The sequence below is a fragment of the Colletotrichum costaricense genome (genome assembly GCF_030867565.1).
Source record: "Colletotrichum costaricense strain IMI 309622 chromosome Unknown Scaffold_23.1, whole genome shotgun sequence".
Lineage (NCBI taxonomy): Eukaryota > Fungi > Ascomycota > Sordariomycetes > Glomerellales > Glomerellaceae > Colletotrichum > Colletotrichum costaricense.
Genome location: NW_026848252.1, coordinates 94,533 through 115,978, shown reverse-complemented (window position 1 = coordinate 115,978; position 21,446 = coordinate 94,533). Strand labels below are relative to the sequence as shown.

General features: G+C 53.8%; 6 protein-coding genes across 6 annotated transcripts; 1 reads left to right on the top strand and 5 right to left on the bottom strand.

The window, feature by feature from the left end:
- Positions 1–748: 748 nt before the first annotated feature.
- CCOS01_15185 (gelsolin) lies at positions 749–6,375 on the bottom strand (the record flags this gene model as incomplete). Its single annotated transcript, XM_060463327.1, has 3 exons — positions 749–1,117; positions 1,173–5,725; positions 6,225–6,375. 3 exons carry the CDS (start codon positions 6,373–6,375, stop codon positions 749–751), a joined length of 5,073 nt encoding a protein of 1,690 aa, XP_060305930.1.
- Positions 6,376–8,700: 2,325 nt separating this feature from the next.
- On the bottom strand, positions 8,701–9,572 carry CCOS01_15184 (ADP-ribosylation factor 4; the record flags this gene model as incomplete). The annotated part of the gene is made up of 5 exons (XM_060463326.1): positions 8,701–8,983; positions 9,032–9,158; positions 9,273–9,289; positions 9,347–9,457; positions 9,514–9,572. The coding sequence occupies 5 exons, from the start codon at positions 9,570–9,572 to the stop codon at positions 8,701–8,703; spliced, it is 597 nt and encodes a 198-aa protein (XP_060305929.1).
- Positions 9,573–10,681: 1,109 nt separating this feature from the next.
- CCOS01_15183 (uncharacterized protein) lies at positions 10,682–13,428 on the top strand (the record flags this gene model as incomplete). Its single annotated transcript, XM_060463325.1, has 2 exons — positions 10,682–13,022; positions 13,079–13,428. 2 exons carry the CDS (start codon positions 10,682–10,684, stop codon positions 13,426–13,428), a joined length of 2,691 nt encoding a protein of 896 aa, XP_060305928.1.
- A 1,078-nt stretch (positions 13,429–14,506) lies between these two features.
- Positions 14,507–16,462, bottom strand: CCOS01_15182 (uncharacterized protein; the record flags this gene model as incomplete). The annotated part of the gene is made up of 1 exon (XM_060463324.1): positions 14,507–16,462. The coding sequence occupies one exon, from the start codon at positions 16,460–16,462 to the stop codon at positions 14,507–14,509; it is 1,956 nt and encodes a 651-aa protein (XP_060305927.1).
- A 1,236-nt stretch (positions 16,463–17,698) lies between these two features.
- Positions 17,699–20,097, bottom strand: CCOS01_15181 (uncharacterized protein; the record flags this gene model as incomplete). The annotated part of the gene is made up of 6 exons (XM_060463323.1): positions 17,699–17,911; positions 17,966–18,053; positions 18,108–18,570; positions 18,620–18,967; positions 19,022–19,103; positions 19,162–20,097. 6 exons carry the CDS (start codon positions 20,095–20,097, stop codon positions 17,699–17,701), a joined length of 2,130 nt encoding a protein of 709 aa, XP_060305926.1.
- Positions 20,098–20,398: 301 nt separating this feature from the next.
- Positions 20,399–20,797, bottom strand: CCOS01_15180 (uncharacterized protein; the record flags this gene model as incomplete). Its single annotated transcript, XM_060463322.1, has 1 exon — positions 20,399–20,797. A coding segment is annotated over one exon (399 nt), but the record flags the coding sequence as incomplete, so codon positions are not given.
- Positions 20,798–21,446: the final 649 nt, after the last annotated feature.

The window sequence follows — 21,446 nt, the reverse complement described above, 5'->3', positions numbered from 1 at the left end:
CGATAGAAGAAGAACGTTAGTTGCACAAAAGAAACAAAAAAGTGTAAAAAAAAAAGACTCTCAAAATATACCCAAAGTCAGAACATCAAATACACAGGCACACTTCAGGTAGGAGCGGGGGGGGGGGGGGGTTGCTGAGCGGATTGTGGACCAGAGGGTCGTGTTTGGTCTTCGTACATAACTGTAGTCGGCGTTGAGTTTTTGGCTTCTTCTTCTAGTGTTCACTTGGAATCAAACACTTCCGTTTGGTCTCCTTCATCTTCATCGTTTCGTCCGTCCATGACAATCGCTCTTCGTGACCGCTGTAGTGAGACAGATCGACGGGGTGCGCCCACGAGTTAAAGAATGAAACTCTGCAAACACGATGGAAGCCATAAAACTGTGACATGCTTTGAAAGATGTGACATTCGTCCACGATACCAAGATGGTCCTGGTGCATTGGTCACTTGCTACTGCTGCTGCCCGAATGGTCTCGCCGTACATGGTCAAACAGTCAGCCAACCCAAAACCTCCTTTCTTTTTGTAATTAAGAGAAAACGCCCTTCGCCATTTCCTTTCCCCTTCTCCTTTGCAAATGCGACAACAATTCATGTACACTTCTCTCCCATCTCCCAAACCTCCCCAAGCATCCGGGTATCTGGTATAAAATCGCATCAAACCCGCCGCCGCCGCCCCCTTCCTCGGTTATGAAACTCCATTCGCGCCTTCCTCCAACTGAACCCGCTTCAACTGCACTTCGCAAAGAGGCTTACTCACTAAGAGCCTGGAGCGCGTGGGTGAGGGGAACGACGCGCAGAGATCGTCCGCGCTTCAGGCCGGACGCCGCCTTTTGGGGCATAATGGTCGGGCTAGACTCGTCTCGCCACTTGCGGAACACGCTCTTCAGGTCTTTGGGAATGCCTTCCAACACGACTGTCGATATGGGGATAAAGGGCCGATCTTCCATGCCACTAGCCAGAATGGCATACTCTTGCGCAAAGTCAAGAGCGTTGCGGAAGGAGCTGTACTCGCTCTGCGCCGTCCTACCGACGATAATGTACATTTCAAAGAATGCATCCAGAACGTAGATGGAGGAAGGGTCCAGGTCAGCCTGAGTGAACGGGCTGATTTCAGTGACCTGTGGTTATCATGGTTAGCGCTGAGCTGGAGAATAGGAACAACGTCGAGCTTACCTGCTTCGCCGCAGACGCGTCCGAGCGGAAGAGTCTTTGGCAGTACTTGTCGTAGTTGGACTTCAAACGCCAGTGGTCTGCAGAGAGCGGCTTCGTGCCGTCGTTGAAGATGGCCCAGAAGCTATCCGGCTCGCTGCCGTCCTCGATTTCTATGAGCTCGCCCATCAAGCTCAAGTCCATACCAATGAGGCGGGCGCAACTCAGCTCATCGACATCACTGCCCTTGCCCTTCCAGAGATAGCACATTCCTGACTGCGTAATCAAGAAAGGGAACCCGGAGCAGAGGCTTGCAGATGAGAAGTCGACCTCGTCAAACACAACCTGGCCAAGCGTCCGGCGACCACACAGCATGCTTGGTGCCAAGGAGTCGTACTTGGTGTTGGTACCGCGACGTGTGATGATCATACCTCCGAGCGCCATGATGAACTCGGGAGTTTCTCTGCCTTGGCGCATTTTGACGAGCTTGCCGCCGAGCGAACGAGCCTCCCGGTTGACAAAAAGAGTCGTGTCTTCCACAGTTGCTGCCGGTACCTCGTCACCAGCCCAGAAATATACCTCGGTCTCCTTCCAGCCAGCCTCGTTGGAAAATGTGTGAGCACAGATGTACATTTCCCGCTCGAACAAGATACGCTCGTTGTGTGATTGTACAGGCATCTTCTTCCCGTCCCCAGTAATTTGGAACAGCCTGGTGCCTTGACTTTGAATATCGCGCACCCGGGGCTTGTTCATCAACACTTCAGTGGTGTCAAGGCGGTACTCCCTCTGTGGCCGTGGCGTGCCAAAGAAGTCATCCAATAGACTGGAGACCTCCGAGCTTGACTTCGTGGGGGATCGAACCGGAGATGCGACTGGTGTAGGCGAGGAAGGCTTCGGTGGGATAGGCAGGGGCCTTGTAGAGATCCTCGTGGGAGTATCGGTCCTTTGGACTGGAGACACCGGGCTCTCAAATCGCGACTTGGCCTCCAGAGGTGGCGACCGTACCACAGCACCGCCGAACATCGATGCAGCGTTCTTGACGGACACAACAGGCTCGCTGTCAACCCTGTCGTTTGACTTTTGAGGTGAGCTGGGCCTGGACAGAGGTCGGCCAAAGGTTCTGAGAGGCGCTACGTGAGGGCTATCGAATTGCTCATTAGGCGGCGGTGACCGAACGGGAGACCTTGTGGGTGATCTGGGAGTTGGTTCGGGCAGCGGGCGTCCAAAAGTCCTGGTGGGCGCAGGAGCTTCCTCCACTTTGTCCGAGAAAGGCTTTGCAGGAGAACTTGGTTTAGGCTCGGGGAGAGGCCGCCCGAAGGTCTTGACAGGAGAGACTTCCTCGCTTCTCTGAAGTACAGGGCTAGGAGGCTTCTCAAATACTGGCTTCGGTCTGACTTCCTCCTCCGACTTTTGGGGTGGCGGGCTGAAGGGCTTCTCGAAAACGGGCTTGGGCTTGATGCTTGGCGACGAAGCCGGACTTTCTCTCTTCGGGCTGGCAACCTTGGGGCTGGTGATCTTGGGACTCTCTACCTTGGGGCTCTCCTTCGTCGGGCTGACCATCTTAGGCGGGCTGCTCATCTTGGGAGGGCTGTCCATCTTTGGGCTCTCCCTTTTGGGACTTTCAGGCTTTGGGCTCGACTGGTTGTTCTCTTCAAAGAATCTAGACATTCGCTTCATGTCCAGCTTCTTAGGTGAGGTAGGCTGAGAGGCGGGTTCGCTGGGTTTCTCCTCGACGGGCTTGATCGGGGAGGCCTGGAGCTTCATCGTAGGAGATCGGGACCTGCGCTTTGAAACGGGATCTTCCTCCTTGGCCGGGAGAACAGGCTTCTCTGGAGAGTGTTCTGCAGGCGTCTCAGCGGGAGCCTTAGAAGGGGTGCCAAAGGGCTTGAGAGGTGCTGGCCTATTCTTGGCAGCTGCTTGAGCAGCGACCTGAGCTTGAATGGACATTGGAGCCTCCTTTGCGGGGCTCTTCACGGCTGCTTCCACTACAGGCGACTCGTCCTTCGTCGGTGAGAGAGCACTTGGGCTGGGCTTAGATTCGCTTGCCACTTCTGCGCTTGGCGCAGCTGCGGAGGGAGCCTTGGAAGACGGCGCCTTTCTTCTCGGCCCACGAGCACGACCCTTAGTCATGTGTGTAAGCTGAGGTCCTGGAGCCGTAGGTTCGGCGGGCGCCCCGCTCGATTCTTCTGACTTTTCGGCATCACGCCCTCCATTGGTAGCCATGGGAGGGGGGCCACGGGCCAAAAGTCCTGCGAGTGCAGGATTGAAGCGGCCCGCTAGGCCACCGGCAGCGGCACGTCCCTGAAGCCGACCAGGAGCAATGCTCTCCTTCTGAACCTCGACCGTAGGTCCAGATTCTACTGGCGACTTGATAGAAGGCGATTTGAGTGACGGCGACCTGGCAGAGGGCGATTTAACAGGAGGCGACCTGAGCGAAGCAACCGACTCATTGGAATCGTCTCTGTACGATGACTTGGGCCTCTCACTGACAGACTTTCGGTGCTCGATAGCGGAGGGTGAGGTAGCATCTGATCTGCCCGAGATCGACTTGCTCAACGCATGTCTTTTCAGCAGAGCTTCTGGAACAGGGTTCTCAGATGCATTGGACTTGGTTCTAACCACGCCTTTGCCTTGCGATTGAGCAGCCTGGAAATCCTGCTTCTTCTTCAAAATCGCATCTTTGAACTCATCCTTGCGCTCGCTAGGCTTCGGCCCACCGGTCATGTTCAAGGCCGCTTTGCCGCGCGAAATATTGTTCTTCAGCTCATCTGGCGCCGCGTAATTCTGCGTCTTTGTCCGTCGCAAGTTGCCAAATACATTCTGCAACTCGTTGGCGGGCTCTTTGGAAGAAGAAGCATCGCCAGAGACGTTTCTTGACTTCAGGCCAGCGCGGAAATCCTTCTTGGGAGGAGTTTCAGGCTTGACTTTAGCCACAGAAGGGCTGTCAGTTACCGAGGAGCGCTTTGGAATATCCACGGGCAGAGCATCTCCTTCCGGTTTGTCCTCGCCTGCCGGGCTCTTGATTGTGCTGGTGCGAAAGCTTGGGCTGCTGATGCTGCCGCCGGTCTTGTGGGTTTGCACTGGAGGTGCATATATACCCTTGAGACCACTTACAGAGGGCTTGGACACATGGCTTCCCATCGGTGATGAACGCATCAGCCCGCCGACATTGACTTCGTGCTTCTGCGATGATACTGAGCCGCTTCGACCAAGGTCGGCACTGGGGTTGGCAGCCTTGTGAGCCTTTGCTTTGTTGAGCTCCACCATCCAAGCTGGCTGGTTTGATACCGGCGGAGGCTTAGGTTTCGGAGACTCTGGCTTGTTCAGTGCAGTTTCCAGCCAGCTTGCCTTCGTCGGGCTCCATCTCCTAGAATCCATAGTCTTCGAAGGGCTTGATGGCGGTGTCACATCCTTATTGTCCTCCTCCTTGTTATCGAGCTTGGTATCGAGCTTGACGTCGGGCTTGGCCTCAGGCTTGACTTCGGGAGGAGGTGCTGCTGCAGGTGCTTTTGGTGTAGTCTCGATCTCGTCTTGTTGTTCCTGGTTGCTATGTCGAGAAGTAGGGCGAGAGGCGGGGCGGGACAGAGACCGAGAGTGAGATGACCCCGTAGGTGTAGCAGCTCCGTCCCGCATGTACATGCTCTGCGGACGGGAGCGAGACTCAGGCCGGCTTGAAGCAGCTGAATCGGCGCGTACGAGGCCAGGGGGAGAGGTTACACTCCATCTCTTGACGCTGTCTGACCTCTTCATCATTGCGCTTTGGACGAAACCACCCATGCCCTTGGTAGGAGAAACAGGTCGCGTGGGTGACGAGCGACCAGATCCAATGATTGACTTTCGGCGCAGCGATGTGGGATCATTCTCGGAGATCTCGGCAGGGGGGTCGAGTCTCTGGGAGCTGCCGAGTGACAGCGGAGAGCCCAGTCTGGTGTCTTTCGTCGGGCTAGACTGCTCAGCAGACAAGTCTGTCGAAGAGCTGCGGCTCATGCCGGGGAGCTGATGGGCGCGCATTGAGGACATGTCGTTGGTATCGGTATCCTCAACCTGACTCTTGCGATTTGCAGCTGAGCCGACGCTGGCACGATCGGCCGTTTGGCGGAACCACGCGGGGTCTTTGGAACCCAGTGATTGGGAGATTTGGTCCCTAGAGAAGGTCTGCTCGGTTGCGGAGGAGGGGTCGGGAGTTGGGTTCTGCGAGGTCCTGGTCGCGTTCTCGGCGGCAACGACGGACAAGGGACGGCTCTTGGATCGATCCGAATGCTGAGAGTTGGGACGTCTCTGCCACGACAGCGGCCGCGCTCCTTGTACGCCGCCGGTAGGAGAGGTCACGCTCGATCGCTTGCTTTCGGCGTCAAAGGGGGAATCGTTCTCCTTGGTTGGAGAGGTTGAGAAGCTGTCCATGGTTTCGGGAGCTGCGATGCCTCGTGAGAGAGGGCGAGGGCTGCCTGTGTGTTCGAGACCGGGAGAAGACAGTCTTAGGTCATCGGAAAGCTGCGTCGTGTGTGTGTTACCTCGAGAGGAGGGTGGTGGGGTGTTGGCCGGGGACGATTTCTGAGGGGAAATGGATCGAGCGCGTTCTGTCAAATGTTGTCAGAGAATGCGATCCAAAGATTTTCTTCTTGTTGAAAAACACGGTCGCGCAACAAGATGGGAGAGAAGAACAGTGCCAATTGCAGAGGAAAAGTGAGCGTCGATGATTTCCCTTCAGGTCACAGGCGAAAAAACAATGGACGAAGGCCGTGTGTGGTGGTTATTGGGGGTGGGAGTCAAGGCGTTGAGGCGTCGCCCGCGGCTCGCCCAGTGCGGCGGCCGTCCCGTCAGTAGCTCAGCTCTTGGGCCAAGGGCAACCTGAACCTGAACATAGCACGGCACGAGCACGAGCAAGACGAATGGCACACGGCAAGCTGCAAAGTAGGATTTGTGCCTTGGCCGAGTCGGGAAAAGAAAGCTTGTTGAATAGGGAAGACACGGTGGTGGGAGGTAGATGATGCAGTGAGTGAGGGGAGGAGAGACAAGCAGTAGTAAGGCAAGAGGGGAAGCAAGGAGAAAGACAGCAAGATGTGTAGGTAGACGTACCGGCGCGGCGAGCTTGTCGTTCTCTCTTCTCTTGCTGTATCTTTTCGTCGAGTTCGCGTTGGCGGGCGTCGTCTTCTTCGGTTCGGCGAGCATTCATCTCCTTGACATCTTGCAAAAACTTGGAGACGTCGTCCATTGTTTGTTCCGACATGTTGAGGCGGAGGACAGAGTCATGACACGGTTGCGGGTGGGGGAGGAATGGAAACAGGTGGTTCTGTATGCGCAGGAATCCCCCCGGTTAGGACGTATGTCGTGGCAAGGCGAACGGGTAAGGTAGTGAGGTCTTTGTTGGAGAAGGATATGTTGTCTATTTTTTCCCTCCCTCAGTCGGTCTCGTCTTTGGTGTCTGGTCCGTCCGTGGCGGGATTAGGACAGGACAGGACAGGATGGGATGGGATAAGGTAAGGTAGGTGTGCGCAGTGCTCCGTCAGGTACGCAGGACGCAGTGCAAGGTACCTCTGGTTCGTCACCTCTTGGATGGGTGCCGCTAGGCAAATGGCGCCAAAGCAAGGTACTTGGGCCAAGGCGAGAGTGGAGCAGCCTCACAGACGTAAGGCAAGGTAGCGTAGCCCACGGTTAGGTACGGATGGGCAGGCGTGCGTCGTGGATGGAGACAAAATGGAGTCGGGTCTCTGGTCTCTCTGGCGACTTTATTGTTTGGATTGAAGAATTGCCTTTCTTACTTGGCGTAAGGTACCTTAGGTTGTGTGATTGTGTAGTTGTGTGTACTGAAAACTTGTCGAATGCGTGTGGTACCCGAGTTTCTGTTGATGTGGGCGGCGACGGCGGCGGCTGAGGCGAAGGAGCATGAACCACAATCCTGGGAAATGCAGTCGGCGTGAGCAAGTAGCAGCTGTGAACGCGGCCTGCTTTCTGTCTGGACGGGATGCAAAGAGGACGATGATGTTTATGACTGGTGACCTGACTGAAGTAAGGTGCTGCAGGGTCGAAAGTAAACACAGATGACCTGAGGTGAAGGCAAGCAGGTTTCTGCGAAGGCTCCTTCCGGATGCTTACTGCGTGCTGATGCGAACAGTTGCATCCCGCGTCCAGGCTGGGCAGTCTGGGCTTGCCTCTTTTTTCTTCCTTGCCTTTGCCAATTGGGCAGGTGAACAGGCCCCCCCAACAATAGCAGCCTGCACGTCAGGTAGCACTGGGCGCTGGGTGACTAGGCTGGTCTCTTGAAATGATTTCTTTCGATATGCCCATTGCCCACAGACAGGCGCAACTGTGCAACTTTCACCACGATTATTCCCATACACGCGGGGGCTTCAACTTGAAGTTCTTTGCCAATGTCTCAAACGATTTCAGCAAGCTGCTCGAATGGTTTCAACTCAGCTCTTCTCAGCTCAGCTAAGCTTCCCTAATGCGGCCATCTGGCCTGGCCTTCGTAAGGTAGACGAAGAAGACCTCGAGGTGCGAATACCTACCTACTACGTAAGGTAGTTGCAGGTGGATGTACACAAAGAAAGTGGAACCAAAACAACAAGGGTACGTACCTCAAGGTAGGTGAGGTGTTGCTACGTGCATTGGCCACTCGCTTCTCCACACCGGCAACCCCTGTCTCACAATGGATATATTTCGTACCTGAGATCCCTTGCACCAAATTTCGACATTCAAGCGCCCTTACTGGCCCGATGGGGCGTTTCAATCACATCGTTTCAAACCATGATTTCCGGAGGGATGTCCCGGTATTCAAACTTCAACGGCTTGCAATCTCTCTCCTCGGTCTGCTGTAATGAATGCAATTCCCTTCCAAGCCCGACTACCTTAGGTAGTTCAGCCCGGACCCAAAAGACACGCACATACTTCAAAGTGCTCTGAAGAATCACAGACAATCTAACCCGGTGCTGACGTTGACGGATAGCGGCTTACCGTCAGTGTCCCCTCATTTCGTATTTCTTCTTCTCGGGCATCTTCGGACCAAGCAGTGACCCGATTTTAAGCAGAAAGGCAATCGCCCAATGGGCCACATCCACACATGTACGGAGACAGTACTTCGTAGACGCATCACGGCCGTCATTCTCAGCCTCAAAGAATATATTGCCCATGCTATTAATACGGATAGTGGTGATCTCCTATTCAACAACGTGGCTTCGCAAATCTCGACGCTGGGTATCCCATCTAAGGTACTTGTCACTCCGTTGCACGACGTCGATCCCGACTCCCGAGAGCCGTCACAGAATCACTCGGATCCGACCCTTCCTGGGACCGTCCTTCCAGAACACTCTGACACGCTTCACCATGCCCCCTTTTGACCCGACCGCCTCTATGCCCGTCCGTCTTTATCCTAGCCATTCCCAGTTTCCTAACGGCGCGCCCGGGAACTAGCTGAACAAACGTGGCCAGGATATCCTCGAATCGCTGGCTCGATGAGCCTCGAGAGCGAGTGAGGAGCCGCACCGTCGTAGTGGTGACTGGTGACCTGGCAAGAAAAGCTAACCACCAAATGATTACCTGAACTCCCCGCTTGCCTCTAGTACAGGAACAGCCTCTTCTTTGCGTCGTCCACCACCCAAGCAAGGCCTTCCTTGAGGTTGCTGCCTGTCATGGCACTGCATCGCAGGACGTGCCAGCGATGTGTTCTAATCGCCTCCAATTGCAGCCCCTGGGTGAAATACGTCAGCTCGACTCCCCCCAGTAATGGTCCAAGATGTGGTTGTCCCGGAGCACCCAACTTGAAGAATTTCCTGCTCGTCCATGCATCCGTTGACGTCGGTCTTGTTGGCAAACACGAGCAAACTTGCTCCAGATAATCGCTGTCAATCCAAAGTTAGCACCCGACGTGGTCGTATCCACTTCCACACGTGTCGTCGTCCTCCTCCCCATCCTCGCCGTTGGCACGAACCTCTTCTTGCAGCAGGCCGTGGAGCTCCTCTCTGCAATCCTCGATTCTCAGTCGATCTGTGGCATCGACGACCCAGATCAACGCATCTGTCTTTTCAAAGTAATTCCGCCAGTACGAGCGTAGTGTCTTTTGCCCACCCACGTCCCCTATTCTGGTCAGACTTGCCGCCAACGAAACTCAGCATCAGCCAGAGGACGTACAAATGTTTAGCTTGTATCTAGTGTATGGTTAGCACTCTTGCATGATAATGGGCTGGATAGATGTGCCGACGAACCCATCGTAGTCTATAGTCTTGATGATGAAGCCCAATGTCGGGCTTACGGTGTTGACGTCTTCGCCCATAATCTTCTTGACAATCGTAGTCTTTCCCGCATTATCGAGGCCTCTGTAATCAGCATCAGCAAGTATGAAAGCGGCCCGTGTGGGGTTTGGCTCACTGACAGCATCAGGATTCGCATCTCCTTGTCTTTGAGACGTGCTTTTCTCAGAATGGACAACATGACGAACGGACGGCAATCCTATCCCTGGCATGCATCGACTACCGTGTTCTTTCTCGAGATCTCAAGGTTTAGGGACTGCTCATCACGGCAAACTTCTTGTCATGTATAAGAGCTGGTGCAGTGGATAGAGGTTCATCGGCGCTGCCTGAATGGATCGGTCAACCACACGTGACCCCGCAGCATCGGTCTGGGCTCGGTGAAGTAACTACCAATAGCGCTTACCGAGCACACCGAGCGTTTGAACCACAAGCATCGCCAAATGTACATGATGGGTATTTCTCACCACGCCACAACGATATCCCAAGATGGTCATAATAATATTTCTATGCCTGATATATACATTATGATATATCAGAGGGACTTGGTCGGAGTCTCATGGACAAAAGAATGGCCTTGGTGGTCTAATACTGCGTAGGTAGAATCAATCATCAATTGCCTCACATCAGAATGAACAGAATTGCCTTCAAGAGAAAAAGTTTTCAGGCATCTCTTGAGCCCGATTTCTATCAATGGAAATGGAGCGTTCGAACGCATATATTTGGTATGAGGTAGGTGGTAAGAGGAAAGGGGCTTCCGGGAGAAGCCTGTGCCTGCCCCGAACAGGTGTGCCGTTGTACCTTCCTCCGACTTGCCTAGAAATTTCACCTTCAAAATATTTCCTACCGCACACCCCACCCACTTCCCTTCCTCTCTCCGATGTATCTCTGACCCAACTCTACCCTTTCTCACTCAAACCGCTACACACCGAAAGCTTCTTACTTCCCTTGAACTGTCCATCCTCTTCATCGACAGAAGGGGTTTTGTAATCTTTCACTAATTCCAGAGAGCCAGCTGATATTTCAGCTATCGCTTCATCTCTACAAATCGACACCAGAAAATTCACCTTTGCTTCAGGGTGCCTTGGTTCAAATCCGACGCGCTCTCACCATACAACCTCGTTCAGATACTCCTTGACGTATCTGCGCTTCTACATCAATACTGCCGTACCCAACAACTAGGTGAGTAAATTCACTCAAAAGAAGACATAAGTGTGCTCATTTTTCTAATACCCATTCTTCGGCTAGATACAAGGCTCATTGTCTTTGGCCAAAGCACACGCCGGTTACAAGATGCCAGACTCAAAGGGAGGCATTACCCCGGACAAGAAGACCGGCGGAAACACAATCCATTTCAGCCACGTTGAAAAGAATCGTGGTAGATCACTGAATATCAGACTGTCAGCCTCCGCAAAGCCTTTCATCCCAGCGAAGCGATCTGGTGAGGATGCGACTCCGTTGAGCCATGATGAGAAGGATCACGCCAAAGACCTCGATCTCAGCATTTCGATCCCCAAAGGACCTGTCACCAATGAGGAGCAAACTGGTGAAGACGAAAACCAGTCTCGCCATGGTGAAAATAAGTGTGGCAAGTTCGAATGCATCGACCTCACCACGCCAAATCTTGCAGACTCTATCATCTTGAAGAACCAGACTGGCAACAAAGAGAACCAGTCCAGCCATGAAGAGGGAAGCCGTGGAGAGCATTTACTCCTCAAGTTCTCGAAAGAGCCCGTCAGCACCGAGAAGCGAGCTAATGACAACAAGAGCCAGTGTAGCTACGATGAAGAGTATCGTGGCGAAGGCATTTCCAGAGTGGACAGTCCTTATCCTTGGTCTTCCGTCGGCTTGTATCCCCAGGAGGCTGGCTCAGCTCGGTTCACGTTCTATCCTCCCAGCCCGGCCGTGGCTGTGAGTAGCGCCAATGGAAAGGCCCAGGCAGCGGCTCTTTCCTCAAGCAGCCCTTCTGGAAAGCTCACTCAGCCGATCGAAAGATCGACTTCTATTCGATGGGTCATGAATCTTCCGGTCCCCCAGAGAAGGCTGACACCTCCTGCCTTCTTGAATAACCCCACTTCCAGCCCTGGAGCTCGGCGAATTTCTTTCGAATTCAACACCCGCAGAGCCCCCGGTGGAGATATTTACAATGCTGGCTTAGAGAACGCTGACTACGATTACCTCGCCGAGCGCCGAGCCTACGTTGCAAGAAGTTTTGAGAGAACCCGGAGGCAGAGAGAGGCAAAGATTGCTGCTCAGCGTTCGAAGATCCAATCCGACGCCGACGACGACGAGAACGATACGATGGCCTCTACCCTTCGGATGCCGAGCGACTACATTCCTCCTCATAAGAGACTCGCCAAGACCAAGGCCAAGGCTGGAGCAAAAGTCGAGTCCAAGATCGAAGACCCAGTTACCGAAAGTCAGGGGCCAGCCACGACTACTAGCTACTACGCAGAGTCGGATACCGCGTCTTCAACAGATGATGCTAGCTCGCGCGTTGCTCTTTCGGGCACATTGAATAAGTCCGCGCCCCTGACACCCATGGCTCTAGAGAATCTTCCGGAGAGAATGGGCGTCACTACCAAATCGAAGAAGAGCCACTCGTCTTGGGATGTGAGCAACAATGGCAGAGCTTCATCGGGTCAGGACAGAGAGGATTCCAACGGAGTCGCTCGATCCGAGACGAAAGTCACTGGCACGCCATCTTTTATAACTTGGCTTTATACTCTGGATGGCCCGCTCGTCACTTCCTTCCTCGACGAGAATCAGGATCATCACCACCACGATGTCAGCACCGACACTGGAAAGCTCATCGACCGCATCGAGCAGCCGCCCACAAAAGCCGACATTATGGACGAGAAGAACATGACACCCGAGATGATTCAACGTCGCCGTGAATGGACCAGTAACCTGCTCGTTCATCGCGAGATCATGGTTCGACAGAACATCGCCATTCGTCAACGCTTGCAGGAGGAGGAGCGGGCCCACCACGAAATGGCCATTCTTCGGGATCGTGACTACAAGAAAGATGCTGCGTCGCCCACGAAGATGAAAACCGTAGTGGCGCCTACCTTGGACGAAAGCAGCCGTCTAGCAGACTGCGTCCTTCGTCCTGCTCAGCCTTCAGATGCCGGAGCTTGTGCCGAGATGTACAACCTGGCTGTCGGTAAGGATCCTCTGGTCACAGATACCTACCCGGTGTCTGTTGAGCGATTCGAGTACATCATGATCGAGTGCAAGAGACAAAAGCTTCCATTCATCGTTGCGACAACTAAGACGACCGACTTGAAAGACCCCGGCAACTGGCCGTCTCGCGATGCTTACCGACAGTACATGAAATGGATGCAGTCTCAGCCTGTGAAGGTGTCGTCCCCTGAGACTACTGTCTACGGATTCGCCTACCTCCGTCCGTACGAGACAGGTATTGGAGGACTCACCGGCAACGCGACCCCGACTGTCAAGGCTACAATCTTTGTTCATCCTGAGCATCGACGTGGTCGAATCGGAAGTGCCCTTCTTCATCAACTCCTCAGTCAAGTTTCCATCTTGTACCACGGCTTTGTCGAGTGCCAGTGGGCTGATCCGAAAGCTGGAGAGGACGCGTTCTACAAGCCCGACTTCCGGAACATTCATCGTAAGTAGTCGGATGTGAAAGGTATCTCGGATTCGATAGCTAATGGGCTTTGCTAGGTGTTGTTGTACACACGATGGCCCAGAGCGAGGGCGGACAGGGCCTCAAGTGGATGGACGACTTCATGTCGTCTTTCCAGTTCGAAAAGGCCGGTCGTCTGAACCAGGTTTACAAGGTGAAGCAACCCCACGGCGCCGATTGGTACGACCAGGTCATCTGGCAGCACTGGGCCAACAAGATCCCCTGCAAAACTTTCTACGTGGCAGACGACTCCGAGTGCTCCTACGACTACCCTGGAAAGCGCCATTCGCCTGGTGCCCGAAGAGCCAAGTCTCCCGATGCTCCCGAGGATCAGCAGCACGACGGTGGTAGCCATGACAGCGACAGCGACGATGTCTTCGGAGCCTAAGCATTGCTGACCAAGGCCACATCCTGACATCATGCGCTCAAGTATCAGTGGCTTCCTGCAGACTGATCACAATCGAACGAAGACCCAATGTTGGTTGTTTCGATCGATAATGGCACTTTTGGAGGTTAGTAGTTAACGGCACTTAGCTTTACGAGACCAGTCCAAGCTGACATTTTAAGAGACAGAATCAGTCACCGAAACAGAGCCAAACTCAGCAGATTGCCAAAAACAATTCCCGAATTTCCCCTATTGCACGACCCGTCTTCGAAGTCAAGAAGAAACCATTGGACACCGACGTCTCGTGGCTTTGCAACAATGATCCGAACTAGCAGCTTCACTTGGCAGCTTCATATCGGCATCTGACAGCAACGCGCACACGACTTCCGCGTCCGAGAGCTCTTCACTGGCTTTCCATTTGCTCTTTTTCTTTCAGTCTTGTTTCGCACCTCCCGTCATCAAAAAAACCCCTTCCCTAATTGGATGTCAGAGTACACACCTTCTTCACGCCTTGACAAACACAAGGTTTCTTCTTCTACCCAGGCTTTTTCTCGACAGCCATGTCTTTCGGAGATCAATAGGATCTCATGGAAGACGTGCCGGCGAGGTGGGCAGATACAATTGTGACACGGCGACCGTGGACCATACCTTGCTGATCTCGGGGACACAAGACTTTGTCGTCCCCCAGTAAATGATTGCTATGGGCATAGCCATGGACATTGGGATTCTACCTTCTCGGACAGGAAGTGGTCACGAAGAGGAGAGAGAGAGAAGTGGAGGAGGAAAGGAATGCCCCAGAATGCGCAAGGGCCGGTCTTGTTTTGCTTTTGCTTTTCTTTCTCTTTCTTTTGTGTTTCCTACCCTTAATACTGCAACGGTAGATAGCTCACTCAATCTTGTTCATCAAATCATGTGCCTACTCTCCCAAGCTCGTGATGTTCGTGCCTTGCTGTAAGTTGGCAACCATATCTTGAACGAACCGCGTACTGCGTTTTCAACTATTCTTGAAAATGAGACTCCATTGAACATGCCATGTTTGTAGCAAGTCTACAAACTAAAACGCCTACCTACCTTGACCCCATCACCGCCGTCGGAAATTAGCCAAACTAAACGAATCATCCGGATAAATCGTCGACGCCTCACTCAAAGGCGGCCGTCCCCCCACCGTCGCGACGCTGCGCCAATCGTCATCGTCATCACCACGCGACATATCTCGCACAGGTCGCTCACGAGACGACGGAGCCCAAGTACCATCTTGCGTAGAGCCCGCCGTCGGTGTTCTCAAGCCATTCTCGTATTGGTCTGATCCGGCCTCCGACGCAGCAGCACGAGAGTCAACATGATCCTTGAAACTCGGTCGGCCGATACGTCCCATCTCCTCTAGGCGAGCTACCCTCTCTTCCTCGGCTAGATACCATGCTGCTTCAGTGGGGGACATCTCGAACCCGCGAGGGGGAGTAAATTTCGAATCTGTGGCGCGGCGGCGGTCCTGTGTCACGACATTGTCATTCTGAGGCGAGGGGGAGGAAGTACTTACGAGCCCGCCCGGACGGGGTCCACGGGGTCTACGGGCGGAGGACGAGCGAGACGTGACGTCGGGCCAGGCCGTGACGATGGAGGCGAGCGATTCGGTCGTCGGGTGAGGCCGGGCCGGCTCGCTGTTCGAGTACACGCTGGCGTCCGTATACGACGAGCTGCTCGGCGCTGCGGTGCCGTACCCACGGAACGGCGGTGGAAGGGTAGCGGCGGGAGGCGTGGTAGGTCGAGGAGTGCGCGGCTCGGAGTCCGTGGAGTCTACGTCGCGGAACCGCTCACGTCGTCGGGCATCGTCTTGGATCATCGAGGGGGGGAAATCAGATGCGCGTAAACGCTGTTCACTCCTAGCGGGACTATTAGCAACAGCGTCATCCCAGAGAGCCCCTTGTTCTTTCCGATCCACCTCTTTTCCCGTGCCAAAGTCTCGACGGAACTGGGCATCGGGTTGAGCCGCCGAGCCGCCAAAGGCTGGGTGGAGGGATGAACGGTCGAAAGCACGCTCGTTTCCGTTCTGGCGGGCCAGCCGTTCGTAATAGTCCCCAACCGCATCTTGCCACGGCCGATTCTCATTGTCGGGGTTTTCATCATCTGGGTCAACAAATGGGTCCTCGCTCAGTGTCGTGGAAGGTCGTCCACTCGCGGTCGATTGCTCGCCCGGAATTGAGCGCGGAGTATCGCGTCCGGATGTCTTCCTGGTACCACTGCTGGCATTCTCTGACCCCCTGGCTTGCTTTTGGTGCACTTTTGCTTCGCGTCTCTGTTGTCGCGCTGCCTTGACATCTTTGAGCATAGCCCGAATTTCCTCGGCTAAGTTTGCGCTTCTTTTAAAGACTTCTCTTTGTGCAGCCTCAGGGAACTCGTTAATCCACGCGTCCACGATCCTTTGCAGGCATGGCGACGTTCTCTTCGTCCGGGCAATGAGATTAGCACGAAGGTCGCCAAGGAAAGAGGGACGAGATCCGAGTGCTGACAAGATGCACGCCTCACAATGTGAATTTACATGGCTTAGCACTTTCGGCTGGCGACCATAGAGGAGTTCAAAGTTGTACGTGTCCATCCACAAGGCCTGGATACCATCCAGACGACGAACGAATTCTTGTATCAAGGGTGTAAATTCCGGACCTCTGTCGCGTTGTCGGTCATGTCGCAAGCTGGCGGTTTCCACTGTGATCTCTTTCAGAACCAGTGCAAAAAGGGCGTGAATTGTCCAAGGATTCAGGCCGCGATGGCTTGAGCAAAGGACTGCGGCCGGCGGTGTGAACGAAGGGTTATACTTTTCGCTAATCTTCATCAAACCGCGAGTAACAACGCTGACTACGTTGGTCTTGCTGCGTGGACGGAGACAAGCCGCGGGCAGTTGTTTCATCGTTTCCTCTTGCTCCCTCAGCCAACTTTTTGGGGGCTTCGCAATGCTGTGCTCTACCGGGAGATAAAGGTATCGAACCAACTTCTTCACCGATGCGTTTGTTAAATCGTGTACACTTTGGTACGGGCTGGACATGGTGATGAGTTGATGAGAAATTTTGAGTGAATCGTTAAAAATTTCGGTATAGGTGTCACTAGTTTTGAGGCTGTTTGTTTTCGCTGACTGCGATCCAAGAGCTGCAACGGGCAGTCTTTCTATACTCGCTTACGATGGAATAGCCACATCATTACCGAACAATCTCGAAGTTGACAATGTCTTTGAACCATAACTTGCTTAACCAAGGACAACAAGCTGTTTCTTTGGGTTCAAGCAACACAATGCAAAAGACACAGGTAACTTTGGCGCGGGAGAGCAGTATTGGGCTGTGACAAACAAAGAGAGAGACATTGTCCAGCTTTGTCGAAATCTTCCTCAATTCTAAACCGCAGAACAAGTGCGGAGGCTCTCTTTTACGGGTGTTTGTCGCCGTCGTTCGTCAATCTGAGAGAGGCGGGCAAAATGACCCAGGCCGCGGCTGCGGTCACATTTGCATCGACATCGACCAATAAAGCCAGGGATAACAGAGGGCTGGGAACTATCGCCGCACTTGTAGTTGGTCACGTGTGGAGAAGTCCCCGGCGTTTGGTTTGATTTGTGGCGGCAACCACTGATTGATTCGTGACTCGCGATGGAAACAGACGCATCGCTTGATCGAACCTAAAAATGAGTGGGCTGATGTAAGCGACGTGCTCAACAAAGTAGCTACTGTGCTAGGAACGACTCACAAGGCGGTTCTGCTAGACATAGTCTCGTTCCTGGATCCTGTGATGTTGAAACAGTCTACTCAAATCAGTTACGGTCTCCGGAAAAAAAAAAGTTGAAAGCATCGATCAGCGGTCACTCCAGAAGACTGAAGAAGTGGTTGGCAAGCCGGGGAGGCTTGCGTCGGTCATGAGAATCGCTCTATTGAGCCTGGCGACAAGGCACGACATCTCTCTCATCGAAACGTCTCTACTAGCAACGCTGTCCAGGGCGTGGCTTGACCGTTCGTGCTACTCTCTCGTGCTGCTGCGAGTTTGACCCTTATCCCGCGAAACACAACCCAAAAAACCCCCGCATGCCATCAAGCCTTTTGTTATTAAAGGGCAGAACATGGCTGACCTTTGATGAGGCCCATGTCGGAAAAAAATCAAGTCGCACGAGCGCCATGCCCTTCCAATTCCGTCGGCCCCCATCGTACAGACCAGATATCAAACGGCCCAACTCCCATATCATGCTCAGCTTTGTTCGTTATAGACGTAAGGGTTCGAAAACAGCTTCGTAGGCTAGGAATCATGCGTGGTATCGGTGATCCCCCTCCTGTCTCATTCGCTCTAGGCGGATCTTGGCCGCTTCCGTACCATCGTCCGGTGTCGCTGGTTCCTTGAACCAAGGATGTTGCAATGCCTGCTTCGCTGTAATGCGATGCTGGGGATCGTAGACAAAGATCTTCCGAAGGAGGTCCAGGAAGTTCTTGAAGTAGGTTGAGTTCGACGGGATGATATCCTACAAATCGTTAGTGAGCCGTCTTTCAGGACTCTGTGAGCCTGTTTTGCTTACCTCCAATCGTCTCATAGCCTTGACGAATCTCTTGGAAGCTCGTGTTGTCTCGGGTGTAGGATAGTCAAGTTTCAAGCGCTTGAAGTATCTGCACTGTATCAGTATGCGTTGCCCTTGCTCAACAGGGCCATGAACCACTCACTTCGAGGCGGGGTTTCCACCACTTCTAGTAGCCATCTTGTTCACAGCTTGGACGAGGCTGGAGTCTATCCTTTGCCCGACGACCATTTCCATCATTGCGAGGTGCTCGAGGTTGTCGTGTGTTTGGAAAAGGGCATCGCCGGTGAAGAACTCGACTAATATGCATCCTATGCTCCAGATGTCGCAGGGAAATGACCACCCAAGTCCCAAAATGATTTCTGGCGCTCGGTAATGACGGGTACTGACGACGGAGCTGTGGTATTCGTCTTGGAAAGTGGCACTGCCGAAATCAATCAAGCGAATTTCCGTGTCGAGCAGGACTCTGCGCTGATTCGCCTGCCGGTTGACGGTTGTAGAAGAGGAGGGTATCTTTCGGTTGTAGGTGAAGGTCTGGTAGGCGCTGTCGCACAAAAGAATGTTCTCAGGCTTCAGATCAGTGTGGATGAGGTTGAGATCGTGCAAGACTGCAGTCTGTTAGCGGAGGACTTATTGCAGAGCTTATGGCAGACTTACAGGCAACGCTGGTGAAGAGCTGTCGAGCAAAGCTCTGAATCTGGCTGTTGGGGAAGGGGACGAAACTGTTGCTCTTGAGGAAATCAAAAACGCTTTGGCCAAGAAGGTCCATGACGATGCAAATGTGGCCGCGGTAGTCGAAACAGTCCCTGAGGTGGATACAGCGATTGCGGTTTTCGTCATCGTTGGCCTTGAGTGTTGCGAGAACTCGGAGTTCTATTCGCGAGGCATCTCGGTATTTTTGAACAGACCGAATAATTTTGATGGCCACCGACTTGTTTCTCTTACGGTCTCGAGCCTGGACGACTTTGCCAAACGTCCCTTGCCCGAGTAGCTTCACCATCTGGTCTGCATTGAAGGTTAGTCCCTGGTGGTTCATCAGATTGAGTGTGTTCAACATACACTTATCCGTAAGGTCGGCGTCAGGAACGACAATGTAGTGTCCATCATCATCGTCGACTTTGGCATTCTTGTTGTAACCCTGCTAGGAGAACATTAGCAAATGGATGAAAGTCGTCTTACGACGAGACAATGATACTCACATCCTGAACCAACCGAACGTGAACGTCGGGCGCTTTCTTGGGAGGGTAAGGAGGCGGCTTGTAGGTAAGGAATGGATCGCCGAGGCCCTCGACCTCTCTCTTCTTTGCCTCTTGGGCAATCTGTTGACGGGTTCTCTTACGCTTCTGACCAGGTTGAGCATCGTAGTACTCGTGTCCATTTGAAGAGAGGGACGTGGCAGCGGTGGTGTGGATGGCGGAGTTTGTAGTGCGGTCGGTTGATATGGTCGATCCGCTGGGGGTGCCGTTGTGGTGAGGAGTGGTAGTGTGAGAACCGGCGTACTTGTTGTGATAGACGGGATCGTAGTGCTGAGGCTCGTCGTCTCTTTTCCTCTTCTTGGGAACAGGTCGGCTGCTGGCACCATTTGTGGTGGCGCCGTTCACGCTGCCGTTACCATTGGAGACGACCCTTACGCCGTTGCCGACGGCTTTGCCCTGCTCTGGCTCTGGGGTATCATCGATGACGATGATTTCCTTGGGCAGGCCATTCTTATAAAATTTGTTCCAGTCAGGCTCCTTTGATCGTCTTCGCTTGCGAGCGGACTGAGAGGACTGGGAGAGTGAGCTGGTGGCAGGCATGGTGGAGTTGGTGGTGAGCGAGTAGTTCGCGTCGGGACTCGAGACGTCGTGAATGGTCCTCGAACTGGCTGACGAGGCTGAAGGGCCTAGGCCATTTGGGCCGGCGTGACTCGCAGTAGAGGTTGCTGAATAGGCGATGCTCGACGAGTTGGCGTATGCGGGAGGCAATCTCGTCGTTGCTGTGGATGAGGAAGTTGAGAGGATTGGGTTCGCTGGCTGTCGGTACGAAGAGCCGGTAGCAGTAGAGGCCTGGTACGGCTGATGTGAGTAGGGATAATGGGGATGATGGTAATGCGAATGAGGAGGCAATGTCGCTGTGGCCGTTGTGGGAGTCGACATGATTTTCCTCTTGTCTTGCCGGTGTCGAGAGAATCACCTTTGGAGACAGAGAAGAAGGGCGAGGGCGGAGAGTGAGGGCGAGGAAGGAAGGTTCGATGATGGAGGGAAGGCGGAAGGTGGTTTCGCAGGCTTTCGCTGTGCCGGTGTGCTGGGCGCTGAGCGCTGAGGTGGGTGCTGGTAGTGCTGCTGGGTACGTAGTGCTGTCTGTACTGTACTGAGTACGTGCCCGGCTGTACTTTGGTTTTGGGGGGGAGATGATGGAGGGTGGAGGGTTCCCAAATCCAAACAGTGGAGTTCGGGGTTAGTCCCAACGTATCCGTGATCGATCCAGCCCTGAGAAGGAGGATAGAGGGAGCGTGAAAAAGGAGGGAGTGAGCGAGGGAAAGAAGAGTGCAAGCCCAGTGTTATCGGCTTTCAGCGTTCCCTCAGCAAAGAGTGTGCGCTGTGTGCTGTGTGCGGCCCTTGGATTTGGTTGCCGGAGCCAGTGGTGGACCGGTGGTGGTGGTGTCTGGGAGTGGGCTGCAGATTGACGACGTGAGTGGGTAAGACCAGCTTTTGCGGTCTTTGCCTCTGGGCTCTGCCACGGGCGGCTTGTCGCTGCTGCGGTACGGATACCGCTAGCTAACCTTGGAGAGGGACCACAGGGTCTCCGGCCTAGATTTCCCGAGTCGTGCGCAAAGTGTGGCTGGTACGGGTACAGCGTACGAAGTGGACGGGGGTCGTCGAGGATTCGTTTGATGACAGGACGGGCGGTATGGGTATGGGAGGTACTGCAGCAGGCGTATGTGTGTACTGTGCTGTGCTGTGCGGTGCTGTATCCGTTGGGAGGGCCTCTTTGCTACATCGAAGAGGCTATGACGCGACGCGAGTTTCTTTGGTTCGGAAAGGATGAAGTTCTTGCCAGGAATGATGGAAGAAGAAAGAAAGTCGTAGGAAAATCAACAGCAGGAGCAGGGTTGACTGCTGATGATGATAACGATGGGGAAAGAGCTGGAAAAAAAACAAGCCGCCGGTCGCTGTGCAGACTCCCAGAGTGCCCACGGTGGACGGGCTGGACGTTATGGTCCAAAAAAAGTGACGAAGTTCCGAGGGATGACCGGTCGCTTCACTCTGTTGGTCCGTGGGGAGCAGTTGGTGAGGTGGGCAAAGAAGTGGAGGGCCCTGACGGGAGGAGGCGACCAATTGTGGAGAATTGACGACCTGAGGGACGAGCACGGGAGGACAAGACAGGACGAGGGCGGCTTGGTGGTGGACACACTGTGACTTTGGGATTGCTGGACGCGGGCGAAGAAGCCAAGGGGAATGAATGAACCTGATGAGTGAGGTAGGTGTGGGTGACGGGACTAACT